The sequence below is a fragment of the Pelophylax lessonae genome, assembly GCF_965119305.1.
Source record: "Pelophylax lessonae genome assembly, chromosome: 5".
NCBI classification, from domain to species: domain Eukaryota; kingdom Metazoa; phylum Chordata; class Amphibia; order Anura; family Ranidae; genus Pelophylax; species Pelophylax lessonae.
The window spans coordinates 328,571,030-328,595,153 of record NC_138772.1 but is presented as its reverse complement, the minus strand read 5'-3'; the positions used below and the strand labels follow the sequence as shown (position 1 = coordinate 328,595,153).

At 41.7% G+C, this 24,124-nt stretch overlaps 1 protein-coding gene across 1 annotated transcript in view; it reads right to left on the bottom strand.

Annotated features, from left to right (window-relative positions):
- LOC309556511 (uncharacterized protein) overlaps positions 1-24,124 on the bottom strand; it is a gene marked incomplete at both ends in the record, with an annotated part of 159,225 nt that overhangs the window by 58,046 nt on the left and 77,055 nt on the right. Inside the window, 3 exons of the mRNA XM_082258960.1 lie at positions 1,692-1,865; positions 5,997-6,222; positions 8,154-8,319. Coding sequence (XP_082115086.1) covers positions 1,692-1,865; positions 5,997-6,222; positions 8,154-8,319 — 566 coding nt within the window. The remainder of the gene's footprint in view (positions 1-1,691; positions 1,866-5,996; positions 6,223-8,153; positions 8,320-24,124) is intronic.

The window sequence follows — 24,124 nt, the reverse complement described above, 5'->3', positions numbered from 1 at the left end:
GAAGGTTGTTTTTGAAGGCTGGCAGACGGCATTGCAAAGAGGATGGGGCCCTTCGAATCCAATCTTCTAAAATGTGAAGCAATGCAGAAGAGGAGGAGGCAAAGATCTCAAGTTGTCCTTTAAAGGAAAGAACCTTTAAGGAGCGCACACTGCTGGATCCAATGATGATACCCTGCAGAAGTTCAGGTTATCCAAGCCACTTATCATGGAGCTCTATATCCAACTCATTGGATACCTTCAGCCCTCAACACAGAGAAGCCATGCCATACCAACCATGATGTTTGCACACAGGGTGTAACGCTCTTGCGAGATGTTTGCAATAACTTACCTCGTGGTTTCATGCGTTATTTGAGGCATACTTCGGAAAGATAACGTGGAAATAAGGAGAGTTTCTTTGTGAAAAATATTGTGCGTTATTTTACCGCATACTCGGATGCTGTAACATATCGCTAAGTAAGTTATGCCCATTGTTCCCACACTCTTCACTTACTGCCCTCATCATTCTGTTTATTATTCCAATGACTTCACTAACCTGATCGAAATTCAGCTGTTTCAGAAGAGACCAGATGAATTTTGATCATTGTGCTGCCTTTCCAGCCTGACAGAAATTGACTGTTTTATCAACGTCTGTCGAAGAGACACTTTGGAAAATTTTTGTTGATCAGCAACTGCATCTAATAATCAGTTTATTCTCATGGCGGCATGTCAGAATACAATGTCCCAGTGAGAAATTCCTCTATCCACCTGGTGTACTGGCTGAATGAAAAAAAAAATGTACAGTCTATGGCTAGTTTTAGGGCAGTGAGACCCCCTGATCCCAGTGACACTGGCTGCAAAAATAAGTCTTACTAAAAACATTTTTCACAAGCAAGCCTATGAATGCAGCCCTGCAAGACATTTCCAGTTCATCGCAGGGCAGTTGTGAGGATGCCGACCTATAAAAGGCACCATGGGTTTAATTTACTAAAGCCAAATAGGCTGTTCACTTTGCACAGGGATATTCACTTCAAAAGGGAAATTTCCTTTAGCTTAGTGAAGAAGGTGACGCTCAGCTTTCTTCCACCAGACAAGAAGTAAGAGGGAAATCCTGGTTGTCACCAGGGTCAGGGTCACCAGATCTAGTGTCCCCATTGGAAGATTTCTCATTTACCCTGTTCTGGTGAAAGTCCAAAATTAGGGATTTTCTTTCACTCTCAGTAGTAATAGTAAATAGGACAAATAGAGAGGGTAAACCTCCCAAACAGGAGCACAGACAGGAATAAAACATGATAGGTGTTCTAATCCTTTCCACTGTGTCCAAAACAAGTTATACTTTAAATTGTATTCTTAATTCATTTAGTATACAGTATGTGTATCTATTAAGAGTTGTAATTCTGCCACATTTTCTAGGACAACATAATAGAATAAAATCCAAAAATGTGAAAATCAGCACAACTCAAACTAATAATTAATAAATAATAAACAAAAAATTGCTAATTGGCTGCAACCACTATTTATGCTTTCACTGCATACAATATCAAAGACTCAAAATCACAACAGTGCTGCGCCACAAACAATGTTACAACATATTCTACATGTGAGTGTAATATTCTCACTTGTGGAATATGTTGTAACATTATTTGTGGCGCAGCACTGTTGTGATTTTGAACATAATAGTATAGTTTAGAACTCTTTTTATTTGTGGAACTTACAGTAAGAGATTCTTCAGATGTCTGTCTCTTTAAAACTTGTGTTTTGCCATTGATAAATATTGCTCCAATTTCTTCCAGTGCTCGATTTTCAATGAGAGTGTCATCCAGAAATAGACTGGTACTTTTATTTTTTACAAGGATCTTCAGCTGATGCCATTTTTCGTCAAATAATACCTGTGTTTGAGTATTAATACATTACATCATCATTTTTTCATTTCTACTGTTTCTCTACCTAAAGCTGGACTTCGGGCACAAAAAGTTATATTTAAATAAATTCCTCAATAGCCATAAAGAATATTAATCCACTATTCTGTCCCAGAACTAGTAGACAGCACATCTCAGAACAACTGTTCACTGGAATCTTGTCATACACATTTTTAAATTAATGACAGTGTTCCTCTAAACAGCCAATCCACACAAATGTATTTATTCAGTTATAGGTCTTTGCAAATTATCAATAAATTGCATGTCTTTTGCAAAAGAGCTAAAGAAGAGAGCAAAGGAGTTAATAAAAATAATAAGGGGTAACTAATACTTTAATTAAAAATTAAAGTGGTTTTAAAGGCAGAAGGTTTTTTAACTTAACCACTTCCCGCAAACTGACGTACCTGTACGTCGGCTTGAAGAAGTGGTTGTACCGGGATGATGCCTGCAGCTAGAGGCACCACCCTGGTACCATTTTTTAGAGCCCGGCGTTTGGCTTTCTATCGATAACAATCGATGTGGCTTAGCAGGCCCTTATCACAGGGAGTGTGAATGGATTGTTGGAGATACAACAGCTTTCAGCTTAGGCGATTAACTGCAGTTCACAAATAGGACACTAGATGTCGCTATGCATTTTCTTTCTATGATGTGTTGTATTTCCTGTACTGTACTCGCTGATTATCTTTTCCTGTCTGTGTTTTCTCACCATGAGAAGGTGACGTCTTTGCTATCTGTGGTTATGTTCCAATGAAGAAGCCAGTTCCTGTTACTCCACAATGTCTGATCTGAATTGACTCCGCTGCACCCAGTGATCGCACTCTGCAACAGGGATGTCCCCCCCTCCCGCCACCTTCCGTCACTATGCCCGTGCCTCCTGTCCCACTGGGAAACTCGAGCGACCAGCTGGCACATCCGCCGGCTAGTCAGAGTCCTTCGATTGGGTCTCTGATGAAGTAACCAGGAAGCGACGTCACAACGTCACTTTTGGTCTACCTGGGTTCCAATGGCACCGATTTTAAAAAAGTGACAGTATTCAAAAGTGCAAAGGAGGGATTTGGGGTATTTTAGACCCCAGATCCCACCAAAAAAAGTACCTGTCACTGCCTATTACATTCCTTGTGACAGCAATAAAAGTGATCAGATTTTTTTTTAAGTAACAGTGAAAAATATAAAAAAATAAAATAAGATAAATAGAAAACATTTTTTTTTTCAAAGCGCCCCCATCCCAGTGTGCTCACGCACCAAAGAAAACACATTTGTAGGTCAGGCCCGTAAATGTAAAAAGTGTTCAAATCACACACGTTGATGAGGTATCGCCACGATCGTCAGAGTGAAAGCAATAATTCTAATAAAAGAACTCCTCTGTAACTCTAAACTGGTAACCATTAAAGATTTTTAAATCGTCGCCTATGGAGATTTTTAAGTACCATAGTTTGTCGCCATTCTGTGAGTGTGCGCAATTTGAACCTGTAACATGTTAGGTATCTATTTGCTCGGTGTGACATCATCTTTCACAAAATGCAAAAAAATTGGGCTAGCTTTACTGTTTTTTTTTTTTAAATTCAGTTAAGTGTATTTTTTCACAAAAAAATGTGTTTAAAAGACTGCTGCGCAAATACTGTGTGACATAAAATATTGCAATAACCGCTATTTTATTCTCCAGAGTCTTTGCTATATATATATATATATATATATATATATATATATATATATATATATATATTGTTTGGGGGTTCTATGTAATTTTCTAGCACAAAATACTGATTTTAACTTGTAAACAACATGTGTCAGAAATAGGCTTGGTTCTTAGGATGTTAATTCATTCTATGCATTAAAATTAAAAAAAGTCTCTGTGCAGCAGTTCCCCCCAGCCCCCCTAATACTTACATGAGCCCCATCTTGACCTAGTGATGTACACAAAAGTTTTGGCTCTACGGGGAATCTCCCTCCTCAATAACTGAGATGGCAGAGGGAGCCATTGTCGATCAAGGTCAGTTAGCCAATGAGGAGCGAAAGGGGGCAGGGCCAAGTCATGGCTCTGTGGCTCCAAAATGCCAGAAATGAGCTGGAGTGTACACAGCACTGCATGTGTCATACAGTGGGCAAAGAAAATAGAAACATAAGTAACGTTGCTGTAAAAACTATTTCCGCCTTTTGCATAAAAAAGTAACGCAAGTTAGTTTATCTATCACTATTTCTAGGACTTTATATGTCTTTCCTTTGTTTATGTGAGTTCCTCTTAGTAAAATTAGTTTCCTTCCTCAATCCTAAACCAAACTAGAAAATTAAACACTTGTGCCCTTGTGGCTCTTGTGATCTTGGCCAGAAAATCTTAAAAGCAAGTTTAAGCAAACTGTATCCTTTAGTGGGGACCAGCACACGAAACCACAATGGCCAGTAGGGAAACTGCTTTCCTACACTCCACAATAGGGTTAGATGCTGAAGATTTCAGAATCACTTTGAATTATATTTTAGTGGAGCTTGATCTATTATTGATGGACAGGGGTTAATTATCCTTCATATAAACTGAAGTATGATTTTTTGTGAAAGGAATTGTAAATAGGTAAAGTTTACATATAATGACAAGGAGTGTAGAATAATTGCGATACCAACTTGGTTGCAAGCACACGCTCTCAGAAGATGTCTTAGTGACGAAACGTCAGGGCATGTGTGCGCGGTCGCCTTGTGATCAGATGGACGCCTGGCTAATCTTGAGGAATTGAGTAATGGTCATTAAGCGTCAGTATATACAATTTTTGAATGCCTTCATTCAGATTCGCTATTGTAAGTAGATATCTGGAGGGGAGTGGGGCCATATTGGTGTGGTTTTTAATCAATAAACCTTGCGGTATTACACTATATGTCCCTCACTCTTCATTTACATGCCATCATGAATGGAGTGACATATGAAGGCTAATAGAATATGAGAGGAGATCCGAGCTTGTGAAGGGTGGAGAAGTCCTGATGGTGATTTGAATTCACGTGTGAGGAGGTCCTGTTTTTCCAATCATCTGGTGAGTTCCAGAGGAGAGGGGGGGAGCACCGGTGTTTGGTCGAATTGTGGTGTATCCAAGTTCCTTCACACCCTTCCCTTAACAAATTTGGACTGCTTCAAACTGGACACTTGTGTTTTATTACACCTTTGCCTGTTTATAATATAGATCCTATTATTCATCCATTCATCTGTTAGCGCTGTTTGTGTGGTTGATTGGACCGAGATATTTGGATAGTCGATTACACCTTTTTGTACAGGTAAAGTTTACATGCTTTAAAGATGAAATCCAGGTATGGTCATTTTTACAGAGTAAGTATTCACACCTGTGAGATCCCTATGGAAGCTGGAAATCACTGTAATAGGAGCCGCTACTACAGTGGTCTCCACTAGCTTCCAGGTCCTGTGCCAAGCTGCTGCCCTGGCTACATTCTGAACCCAGGGGATCACTCACTCAGCATGGGCATCATTCAAGGAAAACTTTGTATTTTCTCAATGAATGCAAAGCATTCTCAGATTGAAGGTAGTGAAGAAGGGGTGGTGATGTCACAATCTCCACCCTGTCCAATCACTGAGAAAATCCAAAGTGATCAGTAAGCAGCAGGGCAGCCACTCAGCATTGGTCCTGGAAGCTGGCAGCAATCACTGTAGCAGCGGTGCCTACAACAGGGATTTCCAGCTTCCAGGGGGATCTCACAGGTATGGTACATACTACACATGCTTACACTGGTTCAGTTGACATACAGCGCTATGCATAAGAGCCAAGACACTGTCTCCTCATTGGCTCAGACACTAGCTCCTGCTGCTGTGAATCTCAGGCGGTGAGGAGGGAGGGGGGTGATGGCGAGCCACACTCTGTGTCTTATAGACAAAGAGAGCTGGCTCTAGAAAAAGCACACACGAGTACCCCTATAGCAAGTGGCTTGCTATGGGGCACTCGGCAGGGGAGAGAAGCCAAGAAAGCTGGCGGGGGACCCTAGAAGAGGAGGATCAGGGCTGTTCAGTGCAAAACCACTGTATAGAGCAGGTAAGTATAACATGTTATTTATAAAAAAAATTAAAAATCCCTACAGAATTACTTTAAGGTTTCTGACTACACTATTTCTTACCTTTAATTTAGGATCTTTAAACTTAATCACTTGGGAATTTGCATTCAGTTGTGTGACAGTAAAAATGACTGAGTTGTCAGTGCCATCTAGAGTGACTGCTGCCTGGACCTCTCCTGCTTTGGACAGTATTCTCCACAGATCAATGATGTCCTGATTTTCAGGAGACTGTAAACGTATGGTAGCCACAAACACATAGGAGGGAGGCAGACCTTCTGGAAATATTTCTCTGTTGAAAATATAATTTCATGTAAGAATGCATAGTAAAGGAAACTGAAAATCTAAAGTTTAAATACTTCTAAATAGAAGTGCCTGACTTCACCATAACCAGCATGGTTATACCGTCTCATTTTAAGATTAACAAAGTAAAACAAATGTATGACAACATATTCCTACATGTAGTTGACCTCCTGTAAGGGACTGCATGTGGCTCCTGTGCTGACAGGTAATTTTGATTTAGTGTATGTAAAAATTAAGAACTTTTTTTTCTTTACCTTTGTGTTTCCTGGAAAAAAATAAAGGCATTACTTATACATAGTATACAGTATGATACAAACCTGAAATCACCAATGTTTTCCAGTTTCCCAAAGAATTAGATAAAGAAACATCACCCAATACATGGCTCTCTCTTGCAAAACCACTAGCTGTGAAAAACAATCTCATCGGCCCTTGTAAGGAAAGTAAAACAAGACAGGCACAGGCCAATAGATAGGCAAAAAAAAAGGGAGGAAGAGGGAAACATTGTCTATTAGAACAAAAGTTACTGAATTGTTAGATGATAGAGTGATGTCATGGGAAGACGAAAAAGGTAACCCACTGCTAAAGCTCATGCTCTCTGAAATCTAAAAAGAGGGTCCGTAAAGATAAGGACATCTGCGACTTATCCTGCCATCATTCTCGCCACTAAAAAAAGAGAATATTCAGCGCTTACTATATAAAAGAGCAGAAAAAGAAAATCCCAAAGGAAAAAAAAAACTGGAATAAGAAAAAGAAGAGAAGAAAGGAAAGACAAGAACTAAAGGGGGATCTATGGGGACCCTTCTTTAAAGGAGGATCTATAGGGGACCCTTCTCTAAAGGAGATCTATGGGGACCCTGCTCTAAAGGGAATCTATGGGGACCCTGCTCTAAAGGGGGATCTATGGGGACCCGGCTCTAAAGGGGGATCTATGGCATAGATCCCCTTTAGAGCCGGGTCCCCATAGATCCCCTTTAGAGCAGGCCGGTGTCCCCAAAGATCCCCCTTTACTAGTGCAGGTCCCACATAGATCCTTCTTTAGAGCAGGCCAGCCAGGGTCCCCCATAGTTCCCCCTTTAGAGCTGGGGGGCACACTAAGACTGGCAGCGGGCACAGTTCCTTCCGTTCTCCTTCCTTCTCCGAATCCTCCGCTCTGTCTAAAGGTCAGGGCCTGGGGGGCAACCAACGCGCAACTTGAGCAGTGAGCAGCAGTGCACCTGATTGGTTAGGATACCAGCGTGGTCCCACCAACCAGCAGGCAGTGGCGGGGGAGGTGGAAGTGCTTTGACTGACTGACTGCGCCGCTGCGGACCCTGCAAGGACCGCTCATGGACACCAGTGTCCGTGTACGAGCACCTTGCCGATCCCTGCTAAGGGTCTTGTGTACATTGCTGTCAAACACTGGGTTTTACATTGAAAAGCAGTGTAGCTCAAATGTCTGCATTCAGATTAAAAACGTTGCATTTCATCTGCTATGCCTGCAAATGCATCTTAAAAATGACACACGGTGTTCAGGGAAATGCATTGTAAAGCAAGCTAAATGCAGCCTCACAACCGTCATCCAAACTGTACCATTGGGGAAATGGATATGTACTGACCTGTTTTTGACGAGCATTTTAAAAACATGTCAAACGCAGCTAACCAAAGTCTGTGTATGCAATTCCTATTCCAAACAATAACATAACCTGGATAAGTTAGAACCTTCACTGACATTACTGTAGGAGATAAGCAAGGGAATTGTATCTAGCTAGAATGGATTTCATAGGTCTTTAAGTTTTAGGCATTTTTTCAAATATACCATATATTCCCTTTAATTTAGCAAAATCTCTACCAAGCTGACATACAATAGTAGATTCTTTGTATTTAGAATGGTTTCATGTATAAACTCTTCAAGCATTTTATAATATTACAATAATCTCATACCTGGTGTTTTCGGTTACATCTACAGAAGGTGTAAGAAGATAGGCTTTTTCCGAGACCAAAGACCCAGTGATCATCTGGCCTTTTTTATGAATGTTCATCCCCACAAGCAGCTCAAATCCCTTCTCATCCCGTGATGCCACAGGTATTCGAGTAGGGCACACAGATTCTGTGAGAAAATAGATTATAGCATTAAAATAGGTTGTGAGAACTCACCAAACATGACACTATGCTGTTTGCAAAGAAGCAAATATGAAATGAAAGCAAATATGAGATTAAACTATCTAGTAGTATAGTAAATGTATCTTTATAAATCCAATGTGCAAATAAGCCTTTGGCAGGCCTAAAGCTTAAAGCTGAGCTCCAGTCTCTTAAGTGCAAAATAAAAGTCAGCAGCTGCAAAAACTGTAGCTGCTGACTTTCAATAAACAGCTATTTAGCTGTCCCACGATCCAGCGGTTTACTCACCCAAGTTGTGTTTTCCTTGTGTCCTCCCAGTGGCACTGGCAACTGACAGCTTGTGGCTTCACAGCTGGGTGCCCACTGTGCGTGCACGAGCGGCGCTGCATTCTGTGACTGGTCCCAAAGCAGGAAAGAGAACTTCTGCTTCTGATCGCCTAAGGCGTTTGGAGCGGAAGTGGGAATGGGTACCTGTCAAAATCAGGTATCCACTCCCCCCTCTTCCCCAAAAGCAAAACAGGAATCAAGGAGGAGGCCTTAAAGCAGAACTTCGCCCCTGATGACGTCTGGTTATGATGAAACATGTAGGTGGAGCCTGGCTGGCGTGACGCTTGACACACCGGAGGACACGGCGGCCATCTTTTTGGTTATTAAGGCATTGCCTGATACCAGATGACCGTTTTTATGCTGAGGAGTGTGTAAGTTGCCAACTTTCTTGCAATAAATGGTTGTTTTGTACTTACTACACTATGAGGAGTCTTTCCTTTCTCCCTGATCTGAGGTCTGTTGATATTTAACATCGTGCTGGGATCCTATGATTGTGGTGGGGGCTGTGTGCAGATTTAAAGGAGACCTCTCTGATGAGCATTTGACTGACCTTTGTAATGGGGGTCGGTCAGTTCTGGTAAGAGGCTTGGATATCTGGGTGATTGGTGGTGGTAACCCCTGGATTGATATTCCTACTGGGAGTGGACACTGATACCCTATTTTCACCCTATTGTGTGGACTATATAAGGACTGTTCACCTGATTGGAGCACTGCAGCTACTATTATTATTCATTCTGCAACACTGTGTATCCTCAACAGAGACTTTCAGCATTAGGAACCAGTGAAAAAGGAATGCACACATATTAACCACTTGCCGAGCAGCCGCCGTAGTTTTACTGCAGCAGGTCGGCTTTATTATGCGAAACGATGTACCTGTGCGTCTCTTTCGTGTAACAGATAGTGGGGGCGCGTTCTGCCAGAGGTGTGCACACTCGCTGATTGGCCAAAGGGGGAAGCAATCAGCAGGTCCTGCGGACGCGATGTCCACTGGCCCCCTGCGATCACTCCCCATGGAGACAGAACAGCGGTCCGCCGATGTAAACAAGGCAGACCGCTGTTTTGTCAGAGATGAATCCCTTCCCTGCCAGTGTCATTAGTACAGTAACAGTGCATATTTTTAGCACTGATTACTGTATTAGTGTCACTGATCCCCTCACAAGTGTCAAAAGTTTCAGTTAGGTGTCCGATCTGACCGCCACTATGATGCAGTTCGGCTGAAAATCGCTGATGGCCGCCATTACTATTAAAAAAAAAAAAAAAATGACCTAAATCTATCCCCTAGTTTGTAAATGCGATAACATTTGCTCAATATACATTTATTGGGATTTTTTTTATACCAAAATTATGTAGTAGAATACATAGTGGCCTAAACTGATGAAAATTTTTGATTTTTAAATTTTTTTATTGGGAATGTTTCATAGCAGAAAGTAAAAAATTGTGTTTTTTTTCAGAATTGACGCTCTTTTTTTGTTTTTTTAGAGCAAAAAATAAAAACCGCAGAGGTGATCAAATGCAACCAAAAGAAAGCTCTATTTGTGAGGGAAAGAAAGGACATCAATTTTATTTCGGTACATCGTCGCACAACCGTGCAATTGTCAGTTAAAGTAATGCATTGCCAAAGAGTTATCTTCTTTGGAAGATCAGTATGCTACTGCACCCTTTGCAGAATTGCTTAGCAGACTGAGGCTCCAAACGAGACTAGTGGAACAGATGTGTTATGAAAAAGCTAGGCATAAGCTGTTCTTTACTAAGCAAAGGATTTTTGAACATGGAGAGCATCCAGGTAAGCTACTGGCTTACCTGGCTCATTTAGATGCTCGCAGATGACATTATTACGGATCCAGAGAAAATCACCAAAATGTTTGCTGATTTCTTTCAGGATACTTACCCTTCCAAGGTTGACTATCTGTCCTATGACCTGAGTGCATTCCTTAATAATCTTACTTTTCCTACCCCGACGGAGGCGCAGGTGGCTATGTTGTAGGCTCCTATCTCTACTACTGATATCTAGCTCACCCTGGCTAGCTTTGCTACTGCTAAAGCTCCAGGGTCAGACGGACTACCTGTCGAACTCTATACTCCTCAGATGTTTTAGTGCCCAATTTGCTGGCCCTATATAGGGCAGTTTTTGACACTGCTGTACTACCCGACTCCATGCGAGAAGCCCTTTATCGTCTTAATCCCCAAACCTGGAAATAACCCCCTCCAGCCTGAATCATATACTGTAGGCCTATATACATGTTACAAACAGACATAATAATTATGGCAAAAATCCCAGCACTTCGGTTCAATAAAGTCATCTTGTCTGTGATCCACCCAGACCAAATGGGTTTCATGCCAACCAAGAACACAGCCTATAATACCAGACGTCTCTTCATGAATATCCAAGCCTCATGCGATCAAATCGACTCCAGGGTAGTACCGGCTCCAGGGTAGTTTTGTAGAATGCCAGTACTTATGGCAGTGTCTGCGTAATTTTGGCTTTGGCCCTCACTTTATTAATATGCTCACCATACTATACAATGCCCCACAGGCCTGGGTAATAACCAATGATTAGACATCTTAGGCCTTTTCTTTATCTAGGGTGACGCGGCAGTGATGTCCTATCTCGCCTCTTCTCTATGCTTTAGCGGTCGAACCCTTGGCTATGACACTCCGATCCAACCCTGGTGTTCGGGGGACTGTGTTCTGGTATACTGATAGAAAAGGTGGGACTTTATGCCGATGACATGATTTTGTATCTCGCTGACTCCAGCCCCTTGCTAGTAACTGCAATACATGTCATTGAACAGTTTGGCAAATTTTCAGGCCTAACAATTAATTGGGAAAAGTCCCAAATACTTACAACTGATGTTTTCCCCCCACCGATAGAGCGAGCTTTCCTGCCACTTGTCAGGGTTCACACATTCAAGTACCTTGGCATCCAGGGGTCTAGGACTCTCTCGGATTTCATTAATTTAAATGTGGTAAGAATAAGAGAACACTTGCGCCAATGTGTAATAATAATATTGTAAACTTCAGGGAATTGCAGCTGCTACACGTCCACTAGAGGGAGACAATATAGCTATAAATTGGAGATAAATATCCACAATTCTAGCAGTGCAAAATTCCTATATATATAAAGTGCATACATATAAAAAAGAAAGATCTCCTATGCATATAAAGTGCTTAAGTGAAAAGGGATCACCCTCAAAGTGCATCCATATTAAGCATACCAATGCGTATAAATAAATACAATACTGTGCAAAATTTCCAAAATATCATACAAATTGTGCCAATATAATGAATAATACATATATATAATAACTGTGCAATAAATATATAAGTAAAGTGCCAATGTGCTATGTGCAAAAACTTCCACTCAATGTCCAACATCTGTGTCTATACAGCCTACGTTGTCCAAGTGAAACATCCCAATCATGCAGGGGAACAGTGATGGTGGGTATCTCCAAGGCACTCGTGTAATGTGGTAAGAGTCAAAGCTTACCAAATTATGTAGATCCCTGTTACCTTATGACAACCTGGATCATATAACTCTTGTTTCAATCTCTGGTTCCAGGGTCCACTCCTTATCCAATCTCCTAGGTGTCAGGACATCCTGCGCATCTCAGGGTGGATTTAAAAGAACAAACAAAGGGGACTCCTCATAGTGTAGTGCTCCAAATACGTAAATCCAGTTTATTAAAAAAATTAATTAAAACATACAAGCAAAATAACAACGCCCTATGGGCATCATGCAGCCATATTTACTGCTGACATGTACAGTCCCTAGCTGAATGCATTAATTACCATGATTATTTTTCATCACTCAACCACTTGGTGATTCATCCATTCTGGGTTTCTCCTTCAATCTTCCTCACTCTTCCACTCCTCTATTGGGATTCCCTCCACCCTCATCACATGACACCAGCCCTTCCTACCTACCACCAATCTTGGCTGTTTGCACAACCTTTGATAGCATATGCTACACTCTCATTACCTCAATTTTTATATACACATGACAGGTTTGGAAGGTCCTTTTCTCCACTTTACACTCACTATCCACCTACCATGGACCCCTTCTCTGGTTTGTATTCCACCGAGACCCTTCAGCTCCTGGGTCAGATACGGGCCACCGCCATTACATGGAGGTCCAATATTTTCCATTTGAGTCGTATTGACCCGTGAGTATTTGGTACTCTTCTGAGTCCATATTTCATTGAATCCTTTCAATCCTTTTACCCTCCATTACTTATTCCAACATATTGTTTTTTTATAGATACATTTTTGAATACATTGATCTCTGAAGAAGGGAGTTTAGCTCTCGAAACGCGTCAGATCATGATACAGCATATTCTATCATTATGGAAACCCAATAAGATAAGGCCACTTTTGTAACCAAGCTGTAACACCAAGATGCATGCCATTATGTGATGTACCACTTTCTACGTTGTATACTGTTTACTGTTTGCAATTTTAGCTATTAAGCTACGTCATGTGATACCGCACACATGACATCATTGTCATATCATGTCTACAAAATACAATAAAGAATTAATGTTACTTCATTTATCCAATTGTATATTTTATTGATCTCCAGCCACTAGCACATACCTCATTCAAAGTCCCGTGGGCCAAAACTCCTTTGCTTTTGTACCAAATTATCTAGATCCCTGTTACCTTATGACAACCTGGATCATATAACTCTTGTTTCAATCTCTGGTTCCAGGGTCCACTCCTTATCCAATCTCCTAGGTGTCAGGACATCCTGCGCATCTCAGGGTGGATTTAAAAGAACAAACAAAGGGGACTCCTCATAGTGTAGTGCTCCAAATACGTAAATCCAGTTTATTAAAAAAATTAATTAAAACATACAAGCAAAATAACAACGCCCTATGGGTATCATGCAGCCATATTTACTGCTGACATGTACAGTCCCTAGCTGAATGCATTAATTACCATGTTTATGCTGTACCAAACGCTTCAGGATACAATGCTCATTACTTCCTGTAGGTCGGTCCGGCGTGCGTTCCAAGGGTTCAGATTGAGGCATGTTTCTTCATTACGTTGATGTCTTCGGAAGCTGACACGCCACTGCACCAGTCTAATATTATACCCTGCCCTCATCACAATATCTCCTCCCACTCTATAGCAGATGTCAATACTCGGATACACCTCGCGGTTCCATCCGGCAGTTGTCATTCTTTTACTGCTTAGGTTATGTCCATCATTCTTTCAAATATATTACTTGCAGGGGGGAATTGCCAGTTTTAGCTTAACCCAAAAAGCGGCATATTCAATGCAGGGTACAAGTCCAATCTCGATCCATTCTATGCCTATTCCTATACAGGGGCTAGCAACTCTGGCTTATGTTATCTGGGTTTAAATACATTTAATCATTATATATTGCCATAATGCCCCTAAAATTGCTGAGATTGCTAAAATGACATAAACATAAATAAATGAATATCCTTTACATGCACAGGAGATCTTTATTTTTTTATATGAATGCACTTTATATATATAGGAATTTTGCTTTTCTAGAATTGTGGATATTTATCTCCAATTTATAGCTATATTTAAATGGGGTACTTCTTATCCCGCTGCTTAAATCTAAAATACAAATTTGGGCGAAGTTACCACTGGGAGTCATGGGTCAGATAAGTCTCATAAAAATGGTTCTCCTCCCAAAAATATTATATGTCCTCTGGCATTCCCCATTACATTCTGTAATGATATCCTACACTGGATATCCTAAAAGTCCTCAAGCAACCATTTTGTTCGGCAGCCATGTTGTTCAGAGCTCTGCCATGAGAGTTTACAAAGACACTCACTCACCCAACCCGTTACCTCCATTAATTAACTTAGGAATGCAGAGGCTTCAAAGAAACGGGCCTTCAAAGAACTTTATCTCAGCAGACAGGACGCCTGGCAGATGTGTAGGACAGGACAGGCCAGGTCGTAAAGCCATAACCGAGCAAAGGAAGATAATGGCTAATGGGTCGTAAAACAGAGCCATTCAAGAGCTCTGTTAAGTGAACACATTTACACACAAATTTATAACTTTAAACACAAACAAGATATGTCTCTAGAAAGTGTATAGTTAAATGCAAAATAAAATACTGAACGGAACGAGATCATACATGACCACGTTAGCTCCTATGTAAGACAAGCGAGCTGTCAGATGCCTTACAGGTCAGAGGTTATTATGAGATAACCTGTGTTTGGTGTCTATGAATATAAAATTCAATACTGCACAAGAATATATCAGTTTCAAGAAGGCAACTGGTAGATATTGGAAGATATGAATTATGTTATAAATCTGTCTATACGGGAGGTTCCTTGATATTGTCTAAACCTTAGGGCCGCCCATGGCCACTGTGTTTATTGGTCAGGGAACTCTGTTAACACCCCCTGCGGTCTCAGAGAAAAGGAGAGAGACCGATGGGGGTTGTCAGTTCTCATGGTAACATCAAGAAGGAACATCGATCAAGTCTGAGAACCGATCACTGGCTCAACTTCTGAAACTCTGATAATACTCAGGACATTTGAATGCAAGTATTCCTACTTCTCAATCCTATATCTTATTCTTCTAATTGCTGAATTATAAAAGGGGTACAAATTCCACGCTTATGGATAAGCTTATGGCTGCAGCCTACCCCAAAATATAGTCCAGTGGGCTATATTGTACAATAAAGAAATGGAGTGAGGTAAAGTGGCGCTGCCTATTTTAAAAATGTGTAAATATTTATGGAAGGGGTAAAAATAATGTGCAATAAAGTGTTAGTGTGCAGACATGTCCAAAACAGTATGTTATAAATAAAAGTATCTTAACATTATTTTGAAGTCAAAATATACACATTAATTGTGAACATAAAGTGATATGTGCAATCAATAAAGATGACAATAAACAAAGTGCCAGTGCAAGTCATTCAGTGAAAAACCAAAAATATATTATATATATATATATTAAATTAAAAAAGGGGTTCAAAAACAGTCCATAAAGTGCTTGCAGAAAAGTGCTTCACAAAACAATAGTTCAAAATAAGATTTAATAATAAAAAGGTTAAAATTGGTGCAAATAAAATATTTACAGAAAAAAGTGTTTCAAAGAAATAGCAACATAATTCAGCAATTTATGGAAGGGGTAAAAAAAATGTGCAATAAAGTGCTAGTGTGCAGACATGTCCAAAACAGTATGTTATAAATAAAAGTATCTTAACATTATTTTGAAGTCAAAATATACACATTAATTGTGAACATAAAGTGATATGTGCAATCAATAAAGATGACAATAAACAAAGGGCCAGTGCAAGTCATCCAGTGAAAAACCAAAAATATATTATATATATATATATATATATATATATATATATATATATATATATATATATATATATATATATAATCAAAAAAAGGGTCCAAAAACAGTCCATAAAGTGCTTGCAGAAAAGTGCTTCACAAAACAATAGTGCTTCAGTATTATTGATAGGTGATATTCGAGAAGTGATCCGGGTGATAAGTATAGGGTGAACGAAAACATGCACCCCTCCAATATATCCCGCACTCACCAGAGATATATACCCCTACAGGGCAGTGGTGGGATTCAAAAATTTTAGTAACCAGTTCCGACTTTCCCAGCAGAATGACCAGCGTGCCCCCTTTCAATGCACAGTGACCAGCGTTCCCCCTTTCAATGCAGAGAGACCAGCGTTCCCCCTTTTAATGCACAGAGACCAGCGTGCCCCCTTTCAATGCACAGTGACCAGCGTGCCCCCTTTCAATGCACAGTGACCAGTGTACATGCCCCCTTCAATGCACAGTGACCAGCGTGCCCCCTTTCAATGCACAGTGACCAGCGTGCCCCCTTTCAATGCAGTGACCAGTGTACATGCCCCCTTTAATGCACAGTGACCAGCTTGCCCCCTTTCAATGCAGTGACCAGTGTACATGCCCCCTTTAATGCACAGTGACCAGCGTGCCCCCCTTTCAATGCAGAGAGACCAGCGTGCCCCCCTTTCAATGCACAGTGACCAGCGTGCCCCCCTTTCAATGAACAGTGACCAGTGTACATGCCCCCTTTAATGCACAGTGACCAGCGTGCCCCCCTTTCAATGCAGAGAGACCAGTGTGCCCCCCTTTCAATGCACAGTGACCACAGCATTGCCCCCAATCATTGCAGAGTGCCAGCCACAGCATTGCCCCCAATCATTGCAGAGTGCCAGCCACAGCATTGCCCCCAATCATTGCAGAGTGCCAGCCACAGCATTGCCCCCAATGATTGCAGAGTGCCAGCCACAGCATTGCCCCCAATTGCAGAGCGCCAGCCACAGCATTGCCCCCAATGATTGCAGAGCGCCAGCCACAACATTGCCCCAATAATTGCAGAGTGCCAGCCACAGCATTGCCCCCAATTGCAGAGCGCCAGCCACAACATTGCCCCCAATTGCAGAGCGCCAGCCACAACATTGCCCCAATTGCAGAGCGCCAGCCACAGCATTGCCCCCAATGATTGCAGAGTGCCAGCCACAGCATTGCCCCCAATTGCAGAGTGCCAGCCACAGCATTGCCCCCAATTGCAGAGCACCAGCCACAGCATTGCCGCCAATGATTGCAGAGTGCCAGCCACAACATTGCCCCCAATTGCAGAGCGCCAGCCACAACATTGCCCCCAATTGCAGAGCGCCAGCCACAGCTTTGCCCCCAATGATTGCAGAGTGCCAGCCACAGCATTGCCCCCAATTGCAGAGTGCCAGCCACAGCATTGCCCCCAATTGCAGAGCGCCAGCCACAGCATTGCCCCCAATGATTGCAGAGTGCCAGCCACAACATTGCCCCCAATTGCAGAGCGCCAGCCACAACATTGCCCCCAATTGCAGAGCGCCAGCCACAACATTGCCCCCAATTGCAGAGCGCCAGCCACAGCTTTGCCCCCAATGATTGCAGAGTGCCAGCCACAACATTGCCCCCAATTGCAGAGCGCCAGCCACAACATTGCCCCCAATTGCAGAGTGCCAGCCACAGCATTGCCCCCAATTGCAGAGCGCCAGCCACAACATTGCCCCCAATTGCAGAGTGCCAGCCACAGCATTGCCCCCAATTGCAGAGCGCCAGCCACAACATTGCCCCCAATTGCAGAGCGCCAGCCACAGCATTGCCCCCACTTGCAGAGCGCCAGCTACAGCATTGCCCCCAATGATTGCAGAGCGCCAGCCACAACATTGTCCCCAATTGCAGAGCGCCAGCCACAACATTGCCCCCAATTGCAGAGTGCCAGCGATCCCCGCGAGACCCATGCACTTACCTCACGGACGGTCTCGCATTCGGCTCCCCGCGTCTCCGAGTCCTCCCGCGGCGCCTCCTCCTCGTCCAATGGCACGGTGTTTGCCTTTCGGCCAATCAGGTAGCGGGAGGACCCGCTCCCTGATTGGCCAGGAGGAGGATCATGTGACAATAGCGAATTCTCATTCGCTATTGTCACAGAATGGGCGGGTCGGGCGCACTGCTCCGCCCCCCGGCCGCCACGTCTGCCCGAGCGTGGGACATTCAATTGTCCTGCACGTCCTCAGACGCGCAGAGGGATTCAGCCGGTTCTGCGAACTTGCAGAAAGTTAGCCACCGGTTCTATGGAACCGGTGCGAACCGGCTGAATCCCACCACTGCTACAGGGGTAGTGAACTTTAGGATAATAGCCTTTTTCCTACGCTTCATATGTAGTGGGCTTGTGGGTAAATATATCCCTGGGTCTCTTCTCTCAGCAGGGTCAGATAATTCCAATACACTAGATCACCATAGTATTCCTCTCTCGAGTATAAGGAGATATCCCGAGGTAGTATGCAAAAAGGATTTAGTAATCTGCAAAGACATCGAGCCATCCCAAGACAAAATACTTTAAGAGCTACTGATCTGAAGTTTGCTGTATGAGAGAAAGAAAAGTTGGATACGCTAGAATAAATAGGGGAATCATTCAGTGGGATGGCTCAATGTCCTTATGATCCAAAACATGGAAATGTTGCTCTCTTTGCAGATTACTAAATCCTTTTTGCATACTACCTCGGGATATCTCCTTATACTCAAGAGAGAAATACTATGGTGATCTAGTGTATTGGAATTATCTGACCCTGCTGAGAGAAGAGACCCAGGGATATCTTTACCCACGAGCCCACTACATAGGAACCGTAGGAAAAAGGCTATTATCCTAAAGTTCACTACCCCTGTAGGGGTATATATCTCTGGTGAGTGCGGGATATATTGGAGGGGTGCATGTTTTCGTTCACCCTATACTTATCACCCGGATCACTTCTCGAATATCACCTATCAATAATACTGAAGCACTAATGTCTTGTGAAGCACTTTTCTGCAAGCACTTTATGGACTGTTTTTGGACCCTTTTTTTGATTTAATATATATATATATATATATATATATATATATATATATATATATATATATATATATATATATATAACATATTTTTGGTTTTTCACTGGATGACTTGCACTGGCACTTTGTTTATTGTCATCTTTATTGATTGCACATATCACTTTATGTTCACAATTAATGTGTATATTTTGACTTCAAAATAATGTTAAGATACTTTTATTTATAACATACTGTTTTGGACATGTCTGCACACTAGCACTTTATTGCACATTTTTTTTACCCCTTCCATAAATTGCTGAATTATGTTGCTATTTCTTTGAAACACTTTTTTCTGTAAATATTTTATTTGCACCAATTTTAACCTTTTTATTATTAAATCTTATTTTGAAAAGTGTTAATCTTGTCCCTAAGCTCTTAATGCAAACTAATAACGAACCTGTCTCTTGAAGAGTGCTACTGTATAGAATAAATCCTCTGAACATTCCTGTCTGTGGTGACAGTGCGTGTTACAGACGCATATTCTAAAGTCATAATTGGTATTTCTAAAATTACGAGCGTCCTCTGGGCTCCCAACGTAACGGTGGTGGCAGTGAAAGGGTAATTGCTTTAATTAGCCCGGTGACAATCGCTCTCAGCCTGCTGGCATCTAGATTGTGGTCCCGCAAGCTGGAAAATCTATGTGACGGGTGCAGCTGAGAGTGGCATTGTAACGCAAGTGACGGCAGGGTGTGAGATTGGCTGGTCCTTGGTCACGAGCTAGTGAGAAGGGCAGGGATCTGATACTCGCCACCATCACACATTCCACGAAGGTGCTTTGAAATCATGGAGTCCCTGTTACAATCCTTTATCTGGGGTGCAAGCAGAGAAAAACTGTCTTGGAAAATTCTCAAGAACCCCACATCTTTGGGTGGCCTGGCAGTTCCAGATTTCGGGCTGTACTATTTGGCTGCACAGTTATCCCACTTTTACCACATTATAAACATAATCAGCAAAGGTATTTATCACCGCTCTTTTGACTTTCTGCATCCCTCTTCCCACATTAATTTTGTAATTTGTTGAGAGATTTAGCTGGCTCCCCTACTTCTCCGAGCCACTTTTGCCTTCTCTACCACCATAAGCGGATCTGGGACCTGGCGCTGGCTAGGATGAATTGTTCTGAACCACATAACAATCAATACTCCATTATGGTTCAATAAACATCTATCTGAACTTTTGCAAATTCCCGACCCGAGCATTTGGGTCACATGTGTTGCATCAGGGTGACCTCAAAACCTTTGACCAGCTTTGAAGCTGGAGTTTAACCTTCTGAACCATATGTTTTTTCGATACTTTCAATTGCGGCATGCCTTGCGTCCGCAATTTGCAGGTACATACCCGATTCTGACTACTCTGGATGTACTGCTAGTGATATGTGTTCATGACCACCACAAATTAATATTTATGTTTTATGACATGTTGATTACCCCTTCTGCAACCAAATTAGCATATGCTCTCAAACCCAAGTGGGAGACCATTGCAGGAGAATTGGACGATGAAAACTGGAGTGAAATTCTTGCAGTCTGTAAAATCGTATCTCCTAAAATGTCTGATAGACTCACGCAAACTTATATACTCCATAGAGCCTATCTCACTCCGGAACATATGGCAAAGTTTTGTCCATCTTGGAGCCCAGTTTGTCCCAAAAGCCTGAATTCCATTGGCACTTTTGAACATCTGATCTGGCACTGCCCGCACATTCAAGGCTTTTGGACTCAGGTTGTCCCATTTCTTTATGACCAGATGGGTTCTCCGGAGTCAATGGACCCCAGACAATGTTTACTGGGATTATTTCACGACACTGATATGGACAAAAATACTCTCACATTTGTGCATGAAACGTTGTTCAGTGCCAGGAAAGTCATGGCTAGGGGCTGGATACAGGTAATACCTCCTATTTTTGCAGTGTGGCTCAAAGAGGTGAATAATGCCCTACCCTAAAAAAAAAGTCATATACACTAATAGGGCTTGCCCAAGTAAATATAACAAGATTTGGGATAGATGGCTGAAGTCCTCGTCAACCTGTTTTATAAGGTGTACATTTCTCCTCTCTTGATAAATGCTCATGGTTCCCTGCAGTCTCTTGATATCTCCACCCTCATCCAGCCCCCTCCAGCTCTGCAGTTCCCCCTGGCTCTCCTCTGACTCATCCCTCCTCCCTTTGCTGGCAAACTGTCACGAGGGTGAGAGAGAGAGAGAGAGAGAGAGAGAGAGAGCTGTGCATGATGTCATTAGCCTAGGCCAGTGATAGCCAACCTTGGCACCCCAGATGTTTTGGAGCAACATTTTCCATGATGGCAATACACTCTCTAGTGTAGTTAAGCATCATTGGAAATGTAGTTCAAAACATCTGGGGTGCCAAGGTTCGCCATTACTGGCCTAGGCTAATTACTAGACAAGAAAGAGGAAGTGGGCTGTATAAGGTATTTACTGGCAGAAAAAAATGTTTTACTATCCAAAGTTAGAATAACAAGGGCAGAAGATTTAATAGATTGAAAGAATAACTGAAGGTCCGCTTTAAGGACTTTCCAGAAAAGTACACTTTAGGCATACACACAAAAGTACACACAAACACATTAGGCATACCTCTGCTTGAATTAAAGAATGCCAGATGCAGATTTAAGTTGATGCAATAGTAGCCCCTTACATGTTCCAACCAATCCTGCTCTTAATCATAGTAATACAAATGTTTCAGAGGATAGATAAGAAAGCAACTGAAATTTAGAAGGGATCATTTCCCAACCAATATATTGCATATAAACATTAACATTAAAAACCAATAAAATTACAATACTTTTGACACACATACATTTCATGTTGAAGATCTTAACTTACTATAGGTATTTGGTCAGTCTGCATATTTGCAGCAATATACACAAATTCTTTTTTTTTTGCATCAGCTAAGTGCAAGAGTTACAAAAACCCTGAGCTGTCAGCATAGAGAAGAGTCAGACTCTGGCTCACAAGCAGTTGCCTGATTCTCCTGGGGTCTATCCCACCTTGCCTGAACACCGCTGTGGCCAACAGTGCTCTTGCTCTCTGAACAGTGCTTATTAGAGCAGTGTTCTGGGGAGGGGAAAACAGATATCAAGACGTCTGGGCTGCCTCTTGTGTCTGAAAGCAGCAGTCCAACTCTCCTAGTGTTGCCAGTCCAGAGTATATTAATCCTTGCTGCAGTGCCTGGCATGCACATAAAAAAAAAATGTTTATTACTATATATGCACTCTGACTGCATTTAGTAAATTGGGCTTTAACTAGTTTTTAATACTAATAAGCCCTTTAAATACATATATTAATATTTTGTTAGTCTGTGCCATGGTGCTAGACTGCATTTTGTGGTTTCTCTAAAATAAAATCTGTAATATGAATGACTTTATACTAAATGGAGATTATTACAAAGCAATAATGAACATTTACAATTGTCTGCACTTTTAATTTTTGTGGCTGGGGTATAACTTTTTGCCAATAGTAATTTGTATGCAATGTGTTGCAGGGGAACAAATGATTTTAGCTTTTAGTTGTTTTTCTGTGGGTGCCCCAGAAGTGATTATTGGATCCTCTGCCCACAGACTACTTTTTGATCATTATTTCAGTATGATTAGATTAAGAACAGAATTGGTTGAAACACATTAGCAGCTGTGATTTTGTCTGTTGGGATCTACAGAAAACATTAATTTAATTAAAATATGTCTCGTGCTGAACATTACATTAACTACCTTGATGGTACACTCCATTGATCCATTGATAAGACTAAAGGTATCAGCTATCATTATACAGTAATTCAAATTCAGAAACCTAAAACCTAACATACTGTAACATAACATTCTTATTAAGAGAAATGAAACAAGTGATAGCACAGGGTAAAAGATAGAGGGATAAAGCATATAGGGGCATCTGGAAGACCAGAACACTATATACATTTATTGTCTTCCTTCCTGTCTGACCAGATTGCTTTTCATTGCTGTCACTGTAACAAATGAGGCAAGCTGATTGGCATAGAGATGCCTCAGCATTAAGCTGCTGCTCCTATTCCATCCAATTAAAATCTTAAGCCTAGTACACACCCCTAGTTTCAACCCAGCAGGTTGAATGGAAAAAAAAAACGGACAGCCTTGGTCAGAGCCACTGTACCAACAATCAGATGTTAGTACAGAGATCTCCCCAGCTGGGCTATTGTGTTCTGATGGGAGGATGCCCCCCCCCCCCAGAACACTCTGGTCAGCGCTCTCTGCCATCAGCTGCCAGTCAGAAGCTCATTTTTCAGTCATGGGCCTTTGACAGAAGTCAGCCGAATGGCCAGCTTCTGTCGGACCAACTGCCATACACACAGGCCTAATGTTGGCTGATTTCTATTGAAATGACCAATGCTGGCCAACATTATGCCCATGTATACTAGGCTTTAACTAAGCTTTATTGCTCATACTGCAGTGCAAAAAAAATTGGCTGTATTCAAAATTTGATTAACCAAAATTAAAAAATGTTGTAAGACAGTTAGCACATATTTATCGTAAGTGTGTATTTATCTGTTTTCCTACACTCATGATTTAAAACCTCAATTTTGTTAGTTTAAAGTTACAGATAAACACTTAACATTATTCCAAATAACCATTTCAAAACTGGGTCAATTCTGACACTTCTCATATACATGTAAAGCTTGCACTTTTTTGCTAGAAAATTACTTAAAACTCCCAAGCATAAATATTTTCTGAAAGGAAAGGCCACACAGCTTATTAAATGCAAATTTTCAGGAAAAAAAATGTCATCCCGGGATCATAGCTACAGCCTTGGTCCTGGTAAAACCACTTCAACTTGATATATGGATTTATGGGTATGTCCTAAAGGTGTGGAGTGGTGGTTGAAACAATCATTCAAATTAGTGATGGCCCGAACACCCTCCTGTTTGGTTGGCACCAGAACATCTCGAACAGGGAAAAAGTTCTTGCGAACATGTGAACTCCATTAAGGTCTAAGTCCTAATTTAAAGGCTTATATGCAAGTTATTGCCATAAAAAGTGTATGGGGACCTGGGTACTGCCCTGGGGGACATGTATCAATGCAAAAAAATGTTT